The sequence below is a fragment of the Cloeon dipterum genome, chromosome X (assembly GCF_949628265.1).
Source record: "Cloeon dipterum chromosome X, ieCloDipt1.1, whole genome shotgun sequence".
In the NCBI taxonomy this organism is placed as follows: domain Eukaryota; kingdom Metazoa; phylum Arthropoda; class Insecta; order Ephemeroptera; family Baetidae; genus Cloeon; species Cloeon dipterum.
The window spans coordinates 32,031,624-32,050,345 of record NC_088790.1 but is presented as its reverse complement, the minus strand read 5'-3'; the positions used below and the strand labels follow the sequence as shown (position 1 = coordinate 32,050,345).

General features: G+C 40.9%; 1 protein-coding gene across 1 annotated transcript in view; it reads right to left on the bottom strand.

The window, feature by feature from the left end:
* LOC135946710 (uncharacterized) overlaps nt 1-18,722 on the bottom strand; it is a 244,670-nt gene extending 225,948 nt beyond the window's left edge. The window contains exon 1 of the mRNA XM_065495035.1: nt 18,576-18,722. Coding sequence (XP_065351107.1) covers nt 18,576-18,621 — 46 coding nt within the window. The 5' untranslated portion in view covers nt 18,622-18,722. The remainder of the gene's footprint in view (nt 1-18,575) is intronic.

The window sequence follows — 18,722 nt, the reverse complement described above, 5'->3', positions numbered from 1 at the left end:
CCGAGATTTGGAGTTGCAAAAATTTAGAAAACGAAAATTCGTGTTTTTCATACATTGCAATCTCTAAATCTCAGGTTCAAACTGTTAGAATTGCAAAAACTACCCATCGTTGCACTCGTCTTGACCTCCCCTAACCAGCTAAAGTGCTCAGGTTCCTTACCCTCCACCCCTTTCTACTCCCCTGCGATGCAAAATAATAAAAAATTCATTGTTCTAAAGGAATTTCACTTTTTCATGGGGGTTGGCCTTTATATTAATTAAGGGGTGGAGGGTACGCACCCCTAAACACTTCAGCTACTCAGAGGAGGTCACGAAGAATCTAACAGTGGTTAGTTTTTGAAATTCTGATTATTAGAACCCGAGATTTGGAATTTTAAATGTTGGCAAAACACGAAATCACGAATTTTTCGACTTTTTCGAATTTTGCGAACTCCATATCTCGAATTAAAACCATCAGAATTGCAAAAACTACCCACCGTTAGAGACCTCTCAATCTACTCTGACTAGCTAAAGAGTTTAGGGGTTGATAACTATCCACCCCTTTCAACCCCATGCTAAAATTTGAATACAAAAAATGTATTTTAAAGCATTTTCCTCAGTTTTAAAATTATTGTAGCAATTTGGGGTTGAGGGTAAACACCCCTTACACCCTTTAGCTGGTCAGAGGAGGTTGAGATGAGTCTAATGGTGGGTAGTTTTTGCCAATCTGATGGTTAAAACCCGAGATTTGGAGTTGCTAAAACTTGAAAATACACGAAAAATTATTTTTCAAGTTTCTAAGTGTAATTTCTAAAGAAAGTGGGGTTCCCCTCTGAAAAATATCTGCAAGTAAATTATGAAGCCCTTGACGATGCCTTCTAATTCACCATTTTGGCTTCTGGAAAGGAGCTTTGCAGCAGCATGTTCACATGTTGTAGCGGAAGAGAGACCATTAACGTCACGTCGAGCCTCTGTTTCGCATCAATTTATGCACGCTGCTTTTGTTTCGCGGCGGACGTCAAGCTGGAAATCTGCATGCTGAGAGCGGCGAGAACGAGACGCCGGTCGTCGGTCGTCGCGCAGCTCAAAGGACAACTTTTTGCCGACCGCCGCAAATTGAGTCTCGGCTTTTGTTTGACGACAAATATCGTCGAACTTGCTTTGATCTCTCGTACATTTTTCGTGCTTGCTGCCCGCGGTAAACAAGAATAACTTGCGAAATTTCGCGAAAAGCAACCAGGACAAAGCAAGTCGCTGGCCTTTTGCTCGAAAGGCAATTAAAAATGTTCAGCAGAGTGATCAAAAGAGAGACGAGAGACACGCCTCGCGGCTTAATTGAACCAGAGTTAATAAAAAAGTTTTGTAATAAAATATGTTTCTCAACGAATGAGAATTAAGGGAGCGCGGCACAGGGTGAAATCAAATTATTTTTGTACAAAGCAGCGCAAACTTTCGTTATTGAGTAAAATCAGTCAAATTAAATCAGCCGAAAATGTTTTTCTTTTAAAATAAGATTTGCAAAATATTGATTCGTCAGTTTAAGGGTGTTCAACCCCTTTTCAACCCTTATAAAATGCATTTTTCAAAGGTTCCCAACGTGTTTTTATTTTAATCGGCAATTTTAAAAATATCCTTCGCCTTTAATGCGTCTGTTGTTGAGTCGACACTTTGTTGGGGTGCGACCTGCATTATTATTTTCGCTGCGACCGACCGGGTGAATATGAGTTACGACGAGCGAGCCGGGCGGCAGCGAAATTCCCCGATGCCTTTGCATTCATCATCCGTAATCCTTGGCATAAATTTTAATTTTCTAATTTAAATGACAGTCATTCCCCAGACAGTCGGCCCCGCCCGCGATGAATTTCATTAAAATGTTTCAAATGCTTCGACGCCGCGCTATCGCTATATGCCCCGAGATTCCTCATTAAAATTAATTTCTCGGCGCAAGACTTAATTGCGCGCTGCTCAGAGCCCTCCGGCACTCGACGTATGTTTCAACTTTTCATTCCATTTGCATTTTTTCTTGTTGTCCTTTTGTGAATTTATGTCCTCGCTCTTAAACATTCCCTCTCGTAGCGGAGAGCTAATAAAGCAAGCAAGCAAGCAAGAGAGATAGGCCTTTTCAATATTGAATCGAGCATTTCTAAGAGTTGGGGGCTGGGAAATTCAGATGAATTCATTTATTTTAATTCATTTATTTTTTCTAAAAAAATTTCATTGACAAATCCATTTTTCTTTTATTTTTTATAGTTGCATGATTAATTTTCCCGCGTGTCAGAAGTCAATATGGCGTTGAAATTTAAAGTTCGCACATTTTGAAGCTGCGCAGTAAATTTGTGCGCATCTTAAGCCTGCGCAGTATGTTTAGATCGATTCTTAATCTCACAGGGATGCTGAAACACATCACTGCGCATGCGTTATCCAAATTGAAACCTTCTGCGCAGTCGCAATTCCCACCGGGGTCCGGGTTGCGATCTGTGTTGGTTTCCCGCTGGTCAGAAATAAAAATGGTGTCGAAATTAAAGGAGACAGTCCAGCGGCCAATCAGAAGCGTCGAAAAAGGGGTGTGCCGACCTAATAATTTCATTCCCGCGTTTTTTGTTACATTTCCCTCAGCCTGACGTGCCATCTAACGGTCGATTCGACAATTACAAGGCTAATCAGCTGTTTGTAAAGAAATGACAACAAAAACATTAATTGTGATGAATCTATTTTCCTGATTTAATCTTATTCTATTCCACGATTTTCCTCCCTCTTTAAATCCGAACCCTTGTAATGGAATTCCGCTCGGCTGGAGAGAAAATAAAGCTGGTCGCTTTCTGTGTGTGTGCGCGTCTTTTGAGCAGGCAGTCTCTGCGGAGGAGGTGGAGAGGAAGGCGATGCCAAAGGCTACAACTGAATTAATTAGTTCGATCGGCAGACACTTCTTGCCTGCCGCCGAGAAAGGCCAAGTGGAGCGAGCGAGCGCAGTTTATCTGGCTGGCATTTCGAGAAGCGCTGATAGAAATAAATGTCGACACGCGAAGAGCTGCCGATGATATTTAATTAAATATTTACGCAGCCTCCCTTCATCAATGATTCAGGGCTCGGCTCCTTCTCGTCCAAAAGTGGTGCTGCTTTTGCGTCGAATCTCGAATCTCGGAAGACTTAACGTGTCTCTAATGTGCGTCGAAATGACTCAACAAGAGAGCCTGACAGCAGACAGCTTGTCAATTTTCCTTTTGCGAAAAGCACTGCGGATGGGATTAATTTTTAATGTCTTCTTTTTTCTTTTCAAAGGGAAGAAAAAGTATAAATTTAATTAGCATGGAAATTAGTAATTAGTGCGTCCAGCTGACCTCCGCCTGAAAGCTTTTAACTTTGAAGTTTCCTAACTAATTAAAAGGATCTCTAACGGCCAGTTGAAATTTTCAGACGGATTTTGTGCGAAATATTTTCTAAATAGGAAAAAAAACTGGAAATTTAATCAGCTTTCTGAATTTAGGCTGTTTTTTACGCTACTATCAACTGCTGAATTTTAATCAGGCCAAACGCACAACCCTTTCGAAAATCTGCAATTTTAGAAAAAACAAAAATAACTCTCAAGAATCAAAAGAACTATTTTTTATCTTCTCGCAATTAAATTTTCATAATTTTTCTCACCCCAGAAGCAATTAATTAATTTCCTTCGAACAAATAAGAGGGCGTAACCGGTTAAATTCGAAAAATTGTTATTTGGGCCACTTTATACAACGGTTTGAGGCTGAGAACGAGTCCAAAGTTCGCATCCCTGACCATTAATTTTGGATTCACGGCGTGATCAATAAAACGGCGAGAGTGATAAGCGGTGAAATTCCCAAACTTTCTTTCTCTCTTTCTGCGAATTAGAACGTGAGCGGGCCTCTTAATTGAAAATTATTACCCCAGTCTCGGCCACTTTTTATTAACACACGCCCATAAACTTTGCGCGAGGAAGTTTGGCCAAGAAAAGATTTGGAACAAACCAACCAACACGCCTGGGTAATTTTCAAATTGAGTAACAAACTCGGCGCGCGGATAGTTTATTTCGGCAGAAGAATATGCTCGCGCATTCCTCTTTCTTCTCTGAAATATAAATATGGAGAGTGCAAAATAAGCTTCACTACAGCCAGCGAGAAGGGAAGAGAAAAGAGAAGGGAAAATTTCGTCTAGTTTCTGCGAGACGCGCCTGCCGCCTTATTAAATTTCTCTCGCAGCCAGCAGCAACGCGTCGTGTGTTTGTGCATTATGTAATACACACTGCTAGCTGCCGTTAACAAACACTTTCGCCGCCATGTAAACCATCTTTATATAGTTTTGCGAGCGGATAAAAGACTCCACTCCTAGGCTAATATTCTTGAGCACACCCTGGATGTAAAATAAAGTTTCTCTTTCGCGTAACAGACAGATGAGATAACAAACCTAATCTATTTCAAGTGCATTTTATGAGGATTTTTTTTTAATTTTTTCAATTTAAACACCGTCTTTGACGAAGATTCTGAGCACACCAATCGATTCTTGAGGTTTAATTTATTCAAAGATGCTGTAAAAATGCCAATTTTACGATTTTCCTGCGCTGTACGACACTTGCCACGCCCCCTTCATTAAAATTCCTGGTAAACAAGCCTTCATTTCAAAATTCCCGCGATTTTTTAGTAAAATTGAAAATTTTTACGGATTTCCCGCACTTTCCAACGCATGCTAAGCCTCAAATTTAAATTTCCCGGAGAACCACGCCCCCATATCGAAATTTTCCGAGTTTGTTTTTATTTTCTCGCTCTATGTGACACGTTCCAAACCTTCTTTTGTAATTTTCCTAAAATTCACGCCCCCAATTCGAGATTCCCAACGAGTTCTCTCAGTAAAATCGCTAAATTTTTTTCGTGCCACGCCTCCTTTTCCGTTCTCTGGAGAACCACGCCCTCCATTCCATAATTCCATTGATTTTTCTCACAATTTCACGATTATACCGAGCTTTGCAACACGTGCCACGCCTCCTTCTTAAAAGTTCCTATGAACCACGCCCACATTTACTGATTTTTTAGTTCAATACCGTCTTTGACGAAATTTCTGAGTACACCAATCGATTCCTGAGGGTAGAATTAGGTATAATATTGGGTTTTTCCGTAAAAAAGTGCAGCGCGACGTAAGAACCGTTTTTTCCCGCCGAAAAAATTTGAATATGAGAAGTGCGCATGCGTCAGAGCTGTCAGGGTCTGACAAAGAAGTCATTCGTAAAGGTGGTATCCCTACAAGTGCTCAAACCAGCTCTGACGCATGCGCAGTTCTCGCATTCAAATTGTTTTGGCGGGAAAAAAGTTCACACGTCATGCTGGACTTTTTGGCCGGGAAAAATATCAATTTTACCTAATTCGACCCTCAGGAATCGATCGGTGGGCTCAGAAACTTCGTCAAAGATGGTCTTTAATGATTTTAACTGAAGTACGGGTGCAGAAAGTTGAAATATTTTCAAGTTCACCAGTAGAATATTCATGGTATTTCGAGGCGGAAAAAAATAGAAATAAAAATTAGGCAATACAAATATTCTTGTTGTGTAGATAGGGAAATTTTAGTATTTAATTCAGTTCACAAATTTTAATTGCCAAACATAATTTTTAGATAAAAATATTTATTAAAGGAACAAAAAGGACAGTAAGTGCTTGCTTTAAATTACAAACTAAATGTATTACAAACAAGCCAGACTGTTATATGTTTGGAATTCGGTCCGCAGTAATACGCCTGACATCTAACAACTCGTCGCATTTGGGCAGAAATTTTATTTTTCATTTCTTAATTTTCGAGAAGCTAAAAATCAGCTTTTAATGGAAGATCTAAAAAATCTGAAATTTTCTCTAAATTTTAAAATCAATTTATCGGACGCCCAGTAATTTATTGAATTTTAAAACCCAATCAAAAAATTAAAGAGTCCAGCCTCAGAATTCTCGGCGTTGGATAAATTCGCGAATTTTGACCAATATTTGCGTGCACGTGGGTCGAATGCAGATTCAATTTGCGTGCAACAAACACTAGTTATGCCTTTCACGTACGCGCGGGCGTATGTGTCCAATTACCGGTGCACACGCACGCAAGCCAGTCATTTGCACCTAGTCAAACACGATAAGCTGTTTATTAGCGCACTGCTGCTGCTGCTGCTGCTCTGACTATTTCACTCAGTCAGCGAACGATTTTCCCAGAGGAATGTTTAGATTCATCGCTTGTTTGCCAATTGCGCGCGTCTGCGTGGCTTCGCAGTCAGTGCCCGGAATTAATTCGCCGCTGCGCCGCCGACTTCCAAAACGGAATACAATTATTTCCGACGTGCGTGTTTGTTTGCTTTCCAGATTGTGCTGTACAGCTACAGCAGGCGCGCACCTTGGAATTATTTATCCGGAAAAGCCGATTCGCTGATGTGAGTGCTGAGCTCAGCCTCTGTGCTGCTGGTCCGGGAGAGTTTGCGTTTGTGTAGACGAATGAATAATTACACTCGCGGCCAAATTTGCCGTGGTCTCGCATGTTGGGGCAAACAGTGAACGTCTGCTGAGGTTTATATTTGAGTTAAGTTTTCAGCTAAACTCGAAAATCTATCTTAACTTAAGTGATGGCGCTGGCAAAACCGCAAAATATGGTCCAAAGGTCACGCAGCCTGAGGAAGGTTGGTAACAGGCAAGCATAAAAATCCCCAAATGTGCTCGAAATTACTGAAAAAAACATTAAAAACTGGCCACGGAGCAAATCTCAGGTCGGGGCACCCTGAAAAAGGTCATTAGGGTACTGCAGGTCAAAGCCCCATCTAAGACCTATCCGATGAGGGTTCGTGGTCAACGATCGGACAAACGGCCGAATTTTAATAAAAATAAAACCATTTTCTGAAATTTTCGACTTTTTCAAAATATTAGAAGAAACAAATTCGTAAAAATTCGAAAAATGATCCGATTTTGGAAACTGCACATGGGCGGACGCATCCCACCAAGGGGCATCGACTGGTGCCAGAATAAGCGCCATCCGGCCAATTGGGCCCCGCCTGGGCCCCGAAATCAATAGTTTGAAATGTCACAAATCGCATTTTCCGGATTTTAAAAATTCATAACTCAACTGCTATGTGTTGCAGAATAAAAAACTAAAATTTTTCAGACTCGCCGTAACATTTTACGTCTATTAAGCTCTTTTTATACCCCCATTGGCCCACCCCCGCCGCCACCGATGCCCTCAAAATCTCCGCTATTTTAAAATTGAAGGATTTATTTTATTTTTAAATTCCCCTATGGGCCGGATCAAGGTTCTAACTTGAATACACACCATTGCGTGTTGCCACGCGTCGATTTATCGGGTAATCGCTACTATCAACAATGCAAAATGCTCTTAATTGTTGACCCTGCTGTAAATAAAACCCATCGCCTAACTTTCTATCGGATTAAAACGGGCCTGCTTCATGTAAATAGTGGTTATTATACGCCTCTCCATTTCCGCGACCCAGTTTTCTGGTCTGTGAGCATTGCTGGGTGTTAATTTCATATCTTAGGCTTGCGACCGGTCGCCGCGCGCGTTAATTGCTTTCGGCCAGAACGAGAACGCGCGGCCGGCCGGATAAACCCCGGCCAGAGCAGATTAGTTTTATAGCCGACTATCGCACTAACTTGCGGCTTCAAAGCATTATTAACACGCTGGAAATTGCATCAAAGGTCATCATTTTTTTTTTTGCTCCGGCTCTTCTGACATCAAGGTTTTCCTTTCAAGGGCCAATTATTGTGCTTGAGCAAGGAGGACACCTTGATATTTCGTTTTTTAGGACTTTTTTGGTCGAGTTGAGATGAATCAAGTGTTTTTTCTAACAGAGACCGGCATAATCACGTTCCAAGATGTGCTAAAGTAGATTCAGGGGGGTTAAAATTAAAAATAATTTCGTAGAGAGGTGCAAAAAATGTAAAAAATTGTTAATTTTTACGTTTTTTGGGGGTGCAAAAAAGGGGTTGGAGGGTTGGCACCCTTAGACTAGTTTGGCTATCTAGGGGAGGTTGAGACGAGTCTAACGGAGTGCGATTTTTTAAAATGCGCGCGTCAGAAGTCAAAATGGCGTCAAAATTTATAATTGTTTGAATATTCGCCCCCTGTTGAAGCTGCGCAGTAGACGTGTGCGCATCTTATGCATGCGCAGTATGTTTAGATCGCTTTTACATCTCACAGGGAAGCTGAAACTCATCACTGCGCATGTGTGACTCAAATTAAAACCTTCTGCGCAGTCGTAATTCCCACCGGGGGCCGGGTTACGAATTGTGTTGGTTTCCCGCCGGTCTGAAGTAAAAATAGCGTCGAAATAATGGCGGCAAATCCAGTTGGCCAATCAGAAGCGTCGAAAAAGAGGCGTGCCAACCAAATAATTTCATTCCCGCGTATTTTGTTACGTTTCCATCGGCCTGATGTGCCATCTAACGGTCGAATCGCCATTTTGCCTAAATCTGACCAGCGAATAAAATGCGCAACACGCTTTAGAACGACATGGATTATGGATTGAACAAAATTAATAACAAAAAACTCATTTTTTGCCCTTTGATCTGTAGCATTTTTTAATGCGATGTGGAAAATATGAAAAAATCCCCTTTTTGAAATTAATTCAAGCATGCAGTGGGAGAGGTGGGGGTGTGGGAACTGCGCGAGCGGCAACACATGCGAAAAAGACGAATGGAATAAAAAGCTGCAATATTCGCGAGCTCATAAGTTCGGCGTGCGCGCGTCAAAGCGTTGCCGCGGCAGTTTATACTTTAAAATCAGTTTCTTGCGGGCGCGCCTTCGCCATTTTTCATTGTCGGCCGCGCCTGGTGACGCGTGCAGCACTCAAAAACGCCGCTAACGAGACAACAAGATAAATAACACGACGAGCAGCTCCATCACCAGACTCAAATCGATTCATTCGTCGCGCAATTCGACGGTAATTGCATTTTAGAATAAACAAGAGAGGAAATGTGTTTGAATTGCAATAATTGTTGCATGCGTCTGGTTTAATTGCATTTGTTGTTGTTGCATGACGACACAAAAGAAGCGTACAGCGCCGATGGGTATTAAATTAATTGTGAGGAAATGTTATTTAAGACTGCATCACGGCTGACACAATAATGAGATGCGAAACAATTGTTGGAGCTTTTTACTGCGTTTTGCTGAGAAATTTTAATTCTCTGGTAGTTTACCGAGCACTACTGAGTTTAGAACATAAAAATTAGTACCAAAAGATGCCTAATTAGATGGCTAACAACCTTTATATTTTAATTAAAATTCCTGGAATTTTTGAAATTTCAGTAATTTTTGCTAAATTTTTTATTTTTGAAAATCTCAAAAACTTAAGGTTCAATTTGTGCTTAAAATGGAATAAAATGTTGCCCTGAGTATGTGTAACATGCCTAGAAATTTTCAGGACACTGACACTTTCAGGTTTTGAGAAACAAAGAGTCAAAGGTTGAAAAAAAGGTATTTTTGAGTTCAAGTAAAAAATTAAAAAATCAAAATCACAAAATAAATTAATTTTTACCCTTGCAATATGCTCGGAATCATCCCTGAGGCTAAACGAGACCATTAAAACAGATTAAAAATCAAACCCTGGTCTCAGGGTAGCCTTCGAACGATGGAAATGGAAATCAAACAAATCCCATTTTATGGCCACTTTAACGACACCTGACGGGCTCTGTATTTGTTCCAATTGAAAGATCTGCACATCATTCTAAAGACCAAGTTAAGATCTTTCAGAATATGTGCAATTCGACCCTTTGGAAGGCATCAGGTTGCTCAGGAAACACCCTGAAGTGCGCCAAAAAGGCTCATAATTATGCGAAAAATGTTGAAATTGATTCTTTTTTATTTGAAGCAAATCCTGGCTGAAATTGTGTCGAACATCCGGCCGGTGTGAATTGGGTTTGCACCCGCCGCTCTCCCTCTCTCTCTCCCTATCTCTCTAGCTATGTTTGGCGGAGCGTGTATTTCATCATCTGTTGTCCGGCGGCGCAATTAGTGAATTTGGCAGGCGTTGTGTCCATATACTGGGTGTGCGAGAGCGGAATTATTGAGGTTGCCAGCAGGGAGGGGCCGGCCGGCCGGCCAGTCCGCTCCGACAGCGAAATTATCCCCAAAGGGGCAAACAAACCGTTGATGAAGCTATCAAAGTTTAAATGTTATCGAAACCGATATTTGCTTGCGGAGTGTATCAATTTGGCACGCCCTAAAAAGATCCTCTCTCGCCGGTTTAAAAAATGAACTTAATTTTGGGTATTTTGATTTTTACCAAAAATATTTTGGGTTCTCTAACGGCCAGTTGAAATTTTTAAACGAATTTTGTACGAGAATTAGAGAAAAATTTGTTCAGTAGGAAAAAAATGGAAATTTAATCAGTTTTTGCCGCTACTGTCATCAAGGAAATTTTAATCAGACCAAAATAAATATGCTATTTTTTAAAATAATAAATTTTTAGACTTAAAAAACTATTTTTCATCTTCTCACATTTAAAATTTCATAATTTTTCTCACCCCGGAAAAGATTCCACCCGAAATTATGCGATTATAATTTAAGCAAAAATCGCGAAATTTTAATTTTTACCAATATTGTGAGCACCAAATCTCAAGTTCTAACAGCCAGAATTGCAAAAACTACACACCATTCGACTCGTCTCAATCTCCACTAGAGAGCCAAATTGTTTTGGGGGTGACCAACCCTCATCCCCCTTCCACCCCGCGCATTGAAATAGCGAAAAAATCGCGTCGCTTGGATTTCTCGGCAAATTTATTCACTGATTATTCCTTTCTTAAATTTATAGAAATCTACCCAAAACTACCCCTTTCAACCCTTAATTGAGATTCAAAAGGTGAAAAATTAAAAAAAAAATGTCTTCGCAATTTTTACCAAAATTGGTTTTTACCCAGTTAAACGAGAGGCTAATGGGGGTTGGTTGACTATTAGTCACCCCTAGAACCCTTTGGATATCTAGGGAAGATTAAACGAAGTCGATTGATATGCAGTTTTTGCAATTCTGGCAATGATAATCTGAGATTAAACGATGGCAATTTTGGCAAAAATCGTCGATAGTTGAATTTTGGCAATTTTTCCCAATATTGTGAGCACTAAATCTCGGGTTTTAACTGTCAAAATTACAAAGACTGCACACCTTTCGACTCGTCTCAATTTCTACTAGATAGCCAAATTGTTTTGGGGGTGACAAACCCTCATCCCCCTTCCACCCCGCGGATTGAAATAGCGAAAAAAATCGCGTCGCTTGGATTTCTCGGCGAATTTATTCTCTGTTCACACCTCTCTTAAATTAGCAAAAATCTACCCTAAACTACCCCTTTTACCCCTTAAAGAGAGTGAATGGATTAAAAATATAAAAAATAAAATTTATCGCATTGGGGGACTCAATCAACCAAGCAGTTAATTTCCTTTGCAAAATAGAGGGCGTAACCGCAACCGGTAAAATTCGAATAAATTGGATTTTAAGCCACTCTTGGTCAGAAGTATATCAAAAAATTGATCCATTAGGGCATTAACTTCCTCTTTAAAGGGATAATTTAATCTCACTTGCGGATAATCCCCTTACACGCTTCCTCTCGCGATCCTCGAATTTGTTTTCCCGGCCAATTTTGCCGTCATCGCGCGCGCATCCCGGCACAGCTCGGAAATTAACTTATCTCGTTAGCGTGTTCTTAAAGTTTGTTCGCAGCCGCGCGCCGAGAGAAAGAGAGGAGAATAAGCGCGGCAGCCGTGCGCGCATTTTTGACACATTTCACGGCATTACAAATTAGCATAAGATTAGCGCAGGCTGCGAGCGAGTGCGAAACAAACGGCGCGCTGCAAACTTTCAGACGCGCGCGCGCCATATCAGATAATTTCATTTCGGACCAAGCGCCAGATTTGAATAATTATCTGCAGAATAAGAAAAGCGCGGATGTGTGCGCAGTTCATTTTGCTCTCCAGCTTCTTGCCATTACGCCAGTTCATTCTTTTGAATTTATTATTTTGACAAGAAAGCGCCAGCATTGAAATTAATGTTGTAACTCGCTTTTATGCAAACTTTTATAATGCATTCATCTTTCTCTGTATTTAAATATCTAGTTGACTCGAAATTAACAAACTTTTTCCACTGATCTTCTTTGCTTGAACTCTATAAAAGGGTTGTACTGTTATATAAATTTTATTCTTGATAACAACAAAATCCATATTGTGAAATTTAGAGAGGAAATATTCAAAATATTCCGTAGGGGAGTTTTAAAATAAAAAAATCTTTGGAATTACGCAATTTTGGAGGCATCGGTGGTGGCGGGGGTGGGCCGGCGGGGTTGGAAGACAGGTAAAATTTTACGGAAAGTCTGAAAAAGTTTAGGTTTCCACTCTACCAATTTTTAAAGGCCAAGAAACGCGATTTGTGACATTTCAAATTATTGATTTCGGGGCCCAGGTGGGTCCGTGTGGGCCGGATGGCACTTATTCTGGCACCAGTCGGTGCCCCTTAGTGAGGCGCATCCGCCCACGTGTGGTTTTCCAAAATCGGACCATTTTTCGAATTATTGCGATTTTTTTTCTATCAATTTTCAAAAAAGTCAAAATAATGGTTTGATTTTTATTAAAATTCGACTGTTCATCCGATCGTCGACCACGACCCCTCATTGGATAGGTCTTTGATTGGGCTTTTACCTGGGATACCCTGACGACCTTTTTCAGGGTACCCCACCCTGAGATCCGTTCCCAGGCTGATTTTTAATGTTTTTCAGAACTTTCGGGCATATTTGGCGACACTCGGCGGTGATTTTTCATCCTTGCCTGTCACCGACCTTCCCCAGGTTGCGTGACCTGAGGACATATTTTATGGTTTTGCCGGCGCCGTCGTTTATATTTGAGTCATTTAGTAAATTTCGGTGCCTCAACGGACAATAAATATTCAAAATTTAAATTTTCTCCAAAATTTTCAACGCTTGAGCACATTTTCTTGGCAGAATTTGATTCCTCTCGTCGAGATCTGTATAAAAACCTTTCTTTGTTGTGAAATAAAATAGGATTTCAAGAAGGGAGACACTCCTCACCATTTTCAGCTACTTTTCTCAATAATTTACACTGTTCTTTAGCTCAATGTTGGCTTAGAGACGATTTCATGCATTGCCAACAATCATTTTCCAGGATTTTAAGCCGTATAATTTGAATAGAGTCAATTGTTAGCGCTAAACTCGATCCAAGCAAGAGCAGCACTTAAAGCCGGATCAAAGGTGACAGAGCGCGAATTGCTCTGCACTTGAACAAGCACTCGAGTCGAAATGCACGCGCGCGCGTATCACTTTTCTCGACACACACACTCGAACAGGACGGAGGGAGCGAAGAGAAGGGCGGATAAGGTGTCAGACTCGGGCGCAGGCAGACACTTATTCTCGAGTGGTTATTGCAGCGTATTACAACTTTGTCCATTTGGCGCCGCTGCCGATGGCGCACTTTCAAATTATTACTCCCAAGCCCGGGTCAAGTTTCCAATTTGCATAAGAGTAATTAACGAAATTACCCCGGCAGGCCGGCGCGAGCGCAAACAAGGATCAATGCACGCGCGGCGCGCGGCGGCTGTGTTGCGGCTCCGGCGAAATTATAATTTAAGAGCAAAGTTGCCTCTTTCTTGAGAGAGAGCCGGGGCGAAAAGGACAAGTTGCCGCTCGGCCGAGAGAGGAATCATCAAACGCAAACTTTACGGCCAACTTGGTGGACACTCTCTTAAGCTGCACGGACGGACGGACGGCCGGTAGTTGCTGCTGCGCGATTTATGCCCGCCGCTCTTTATTTCCTGCCCGATGCACCAACTGCCCCAACTCTCGGTCTCGATTTTCGCCGCGCCGAGCCGCTCGTCAGTTATATGGCAGGAAAACTTTATGCTTTTTTGAATGCGCCACCATTTGTTCCAAATTCACACGACGCCCCAAGCATTTCAAGCACGCAATCTCGTTTTTCCTCATCTAAAAAGACAGATGGAAGGATGAAAAATCTTCATAATTACAGATTTTGTTCATTTTAAAAGGTAATTTAATTTAAAAAAATAATTATTTTCATAAATTAAAATTTTAATCGGTTTCAGGATTGTCATTCGGCAGTTTTGACTTGAAATTTGAGCTTTAAAATGGTGAAAACCTATAAAAAGACACCAAGTTTGATGAAATTGGAGCATTTTGAAATTTTTAATCTCAGGGTCACGTCAGGTACTGACCCTGAAGAGTGATTTCGATCCTCCTAGGTCAATTCTAGGCCCTCTTGGCGTTTCTAAACAAATGAAATGAGTAATAATACTCTTAACGAACGATAAGTGAACTGCGCATGCGCGTTCGAGCAGGTTTTTTAAATTTTCAAATTCAAATTGCAGCGAAACTATAGTGACTACACCTTTGAAATTTGGTGTGCTTGTGGAGAATTTCACGGGCTACATTTCAGCCGTGAACCCCGAAAAAATCGGAGGGGGTTATCATCCCTTAATTTCGAATTTACGGAAAAAGGTTGCAAAATGTGACCTTGACCTTCAACCTGCGAATTTTTCGTAAATAGAAAAGTTGTTCAGGATTGAAAACTAGGTTCAGCAGTCAAAATTTCAGGGTGATACCTCAATTCAGTCAAGAGTTACAATTTTTTTAAGACCAAGGGAACCTTCAAACCTGGAATTTCCCCATCTGAACAATTCCAATTTTCACTTTAGGTGAGAGCGGCAGTAAACAATAAACAATGCTTCTCATCTCGCGTCGGGAGGACACGAAATTCGCTCGATTTGCAAACGGAGCAGCAGCAGCAGCAGCCTCGCGCACAAACAAACAAATATGTTCCTTTCTCGCGTGCGGCTGGCTGCGGAATTTCAGGCGACACACGATATTTCAAGTCGTGAAAAGGCGGCGGCGGCGGCGGAGAGAGCATAAATTTTTGCACGTCTTTTTAAATGTCCCCGTTCGTCATTCTCATTTTAAACTCCGTCGCAGGCACTTTTCTCTCTCGTGGAATTATTTATGATTCGTGCGGAAGCGGAATATCATCGAGAAGTAAGCTCCGAGAAGTCATTTCAATACATTAAACCGCCGCGCGCGCGGCGGATGCCTCCCTCATCCGGCAACTTTTTGATCGGGAGATTACTTGCCTTTCCTCTCATTTCTTTTCTTATTTCACCCATTTCACCGAAGAAGAAGAAGAAGGAACGAAAATATTTCCCCGCTGCAGGCCACCAAGCGAAACCCTACACTTTCGCTGCTTTTTTTCTTCCAAATAATATCGTTACAAGTTCTTGAGCCGCTCGGCTGATGGCAGGTCAAATGTGGAAGCCAAACAGTCCGAGCGAGGGCTTCTCTTTTAGTTTGTCACCGCGTGTCTCACGCATTTACGCACACAACTTGAGCCAATTAGCCCAAAATAGAGCCGAAAAACACGATAAACCGATTCCTCGAGGGTAAACAAAGCGTTTAGAATGAGAAATAAATACGAAAAATTAATTTTAAGCTGGAAATTTGAATTAAAATATATTCTGATAGTAAAATCCATGCAAATTTAAGTTTCCCGCCAGTCAGAATTCAATATGGCGTCGATATTTATAGTTGTTTGAATATTCGCGCATTTTGAAGGTGCGCAGTAAATTTGTGCGCATCTTAAGCATGCGCAGTAGATCCAGATCGCTTTAAAATCTTACAGGAAAGCCGAAACTCATCACTGCGCATGCGTGACCTAATTTAAAACCTTCTGCGCAGTTGTAATTCCCACCGGGAGCCGGGTGGCGATCTATTTTTGGTTTCCCGCCGGTCAGAAGTCGCTATGGCGTCGAAATATTGGCGACCAATCAGGAGACAGTCCAGCGGCCAATCAGAAGCGTCGAAAAAGGGGCGTGCCGACCTAATAATTTCATTCCCGCATATTTTGTTACATTTTAAATCAGCCTAATGTGCCATTTAACGGTCGATTCACCAATTACCGGGCTGATCAGCTGTTATAAAATAAATAAAAACAAAAAATATCGCATGAATCCGGTCCCTGGTGGCTTTAAATTTAATGAATTCCACTCTAAATTGCTAAAAACACAACTTTAATCATGAAACCAAATAAAAAAGTCATTCCCTGCTCCATAAGCAACTGCATCACATTTTCATTTAGGGCGGCAGTTTAAAATTTGGATCGTCTGCATAAAACGCGCGTTAAAGCCGGTTTTAAGTGCGTAAAAATGCTCATCCGCGGCGCCGCAGGGGCCAATTAAACTGCTAAAGAGCCTTGGGCCTAAATCCGCGCGGCGCTTCGGATCGAACACTTTAATTTTGTCGTCGGGCGCGCGTGCTGCATGTTCATGACGGCGGTTTGCGACTTTGTTTTGGCCGCCGCTGCTGTTCTGCGGTCTCGTCACATACACAAACTAATTGAAATGCGTTCATTACTAATTCCGAATGTAATGCGCACTCCGTTATTCGTCCAATAATAATTCGATAGCAAATCTCATCGTGCTAATTAACTGACGCAAAATAATGTGTGGGGCAGGATTAAAGTCGATCACTGATGCAAATTTTTTAATTTAAAACAAAGGAAAAACTAATAATTCACATTGTTGAAAAAAATGCATTTTTGACAATATTGTGAGCACCAAATCTCGGGTTCTAACTGTCCAAATTGCAAAAACTGCACACCGTTTGACTCGTTTCAACCTCTTTTATATAGAAAAAAGTTTTGGGGGTGATCAACCCTCATCCCCTTGCACCCCGTGCATGCCAAAAGCGAAAAAAATCACATCGCTTCGCTTCTTTTCAGCAAATTTATTCACTGATCAAACCTTTCTTAAATTTATTGAAGTATATCCCAAACTACCCCCTTTCAACCCTTATAGAGAGTGAAAAGGTAAAAATTAAAAATTCATCGGTTTTTTAACAATTAAATTGTTTTACGGAGGTGGAAAAAAGTCTAAAAAGGGTTGGCGAGCTATCAAACCAACCCTTAAACCCATTGGCTGTATAGGGGAAGTTGAGATGAGTCAAATGGTGTGCAGTTTTGCCAATTATGACAATTAGAACCCGAGATTAAGCGATTACAATTTTATCAAAAATCGTCAATTTTTTTTTAGCAATATTGAAATCCCCAAATCTCAGGTTTTAACTATCAGAATTGCAAAAACTCTACACCGTTCGACTAATCTTAATTTTCCCTAGACAGCCAAAGAGTTTTAAGGGTGATCAACCCTCATCCCCGTCCCACCAAATGCATTAAAGTAACGATAAAAATCGCATCACTCCGCTTTTTCGGCAAATTTATTCACTGATCATTGCTATCTTAAATTAATAAAAATCTACCCAAAACTATCCCCTTTCTCCCCTAATTGAGAGTGAAAAGATTAAAAATAGAAAAACGAAATTTATCGAATTTAAAAAAAGGTTCCACAGAGGTGTAAGAAAAGGATTTTTGGGATAGGTTGGCTGTTAGACCACCCCCAAAACCCTTTGGCCGTCTATAGGGGAGGTTGAGACGAGTTGAATGATATGCAGTTTTTACAATTTTGACAGTTAGAACCTGGGATTTAGCGATTGCAATGTTGGCAAAAATCGAAAAAGTGTTATTTTTTCCAATATTTAAATCTCCAAATCTCGAGTTCTAATTGTCCAAATTGCAAAAACTGCACACCATTCAACTCGTCTTAATCTCCACTAGATAACTAATGAGTTTTGGGGGTGATCAACCCTCATCCCCCTTCCACCCTGCGCATTAAAGTAGCGAAAAAATCGCGTCCGTTCGCATTTTCGGCAAACTTAGTAAATGTTCACAACTCTCGTAAATTAATAAAAATCTACCTCGAAACTACCCCATTTCACCCCTAATAGAGGGTGAAAAGTTAAATATATAAAAAATCAGAAATTTATTTGCATTTCTCAAATCAACTTTTTAGCGCAGAAGGAGAAAAAGGCGAGTTAGGGTTTTTGGGAAGGTTCTCGCACCCCAAAAACCCATCGGCTATCTAGGGGAGGTCGAGATGCGTAAAATGGTGTGCAATTTTTGTAATTCTGATGGCTCAAACCCGAGATTTGGCAATTAGAATATTAGCAAAATTTAAATTGGTGAATAATATTTTTGTGTCTGACGTCTTTTTGAGCGTCTAAATCAGGACGAAACACCATGAATTCTGGTTTCCACCCTCTTTCTTTGTTCATTAAACCAAATTTGAGTATATAGATTTTATAATTTTTAAATACATTTCATTTTTCAGGTTTTTAAATTCCTTAAATTTTAAATCAAATTACCTTTTTGATTTTAAAAAGACTTATTTAAATTCTTAACTGTATTTTTTCACTCAGAGACTGTAGATAATCCTCGACTTGAATTTTAAAGTACACCTTAATTTAATATAAAATTTTCTAAACAATTTTAAAAAAGATTCAATGGCCCATATTTATGCTTTAAATCGGCACGAAAACTTTCCCTTTCGTAGAAAAGTAAACCAAATCGACGCCTCTAATAATAATAAAAAAAGAGACAACGGCGAGTGTCCATTTATTTGTCCGTTGACGAAACGAGACGAAACGAGCACCGCGCTTTTTGTCACGTGTGGCTAAAAGGAATTTTAGTGCCCAAGTTAAGCGACGAGAGACAAACTTTGCACTCACCATTGAGGAGAAGGGCGACGGCGAGTAGCAGAGTCGGCTGCAGCATGCTTACTCACTCATGACAGACACACCGTGCACTCGCGAAAAACACCACCGTCCGTCGACGGTTCGCAGCAGCGGCGGCGGCGACGGCAACACGTGCGTGCG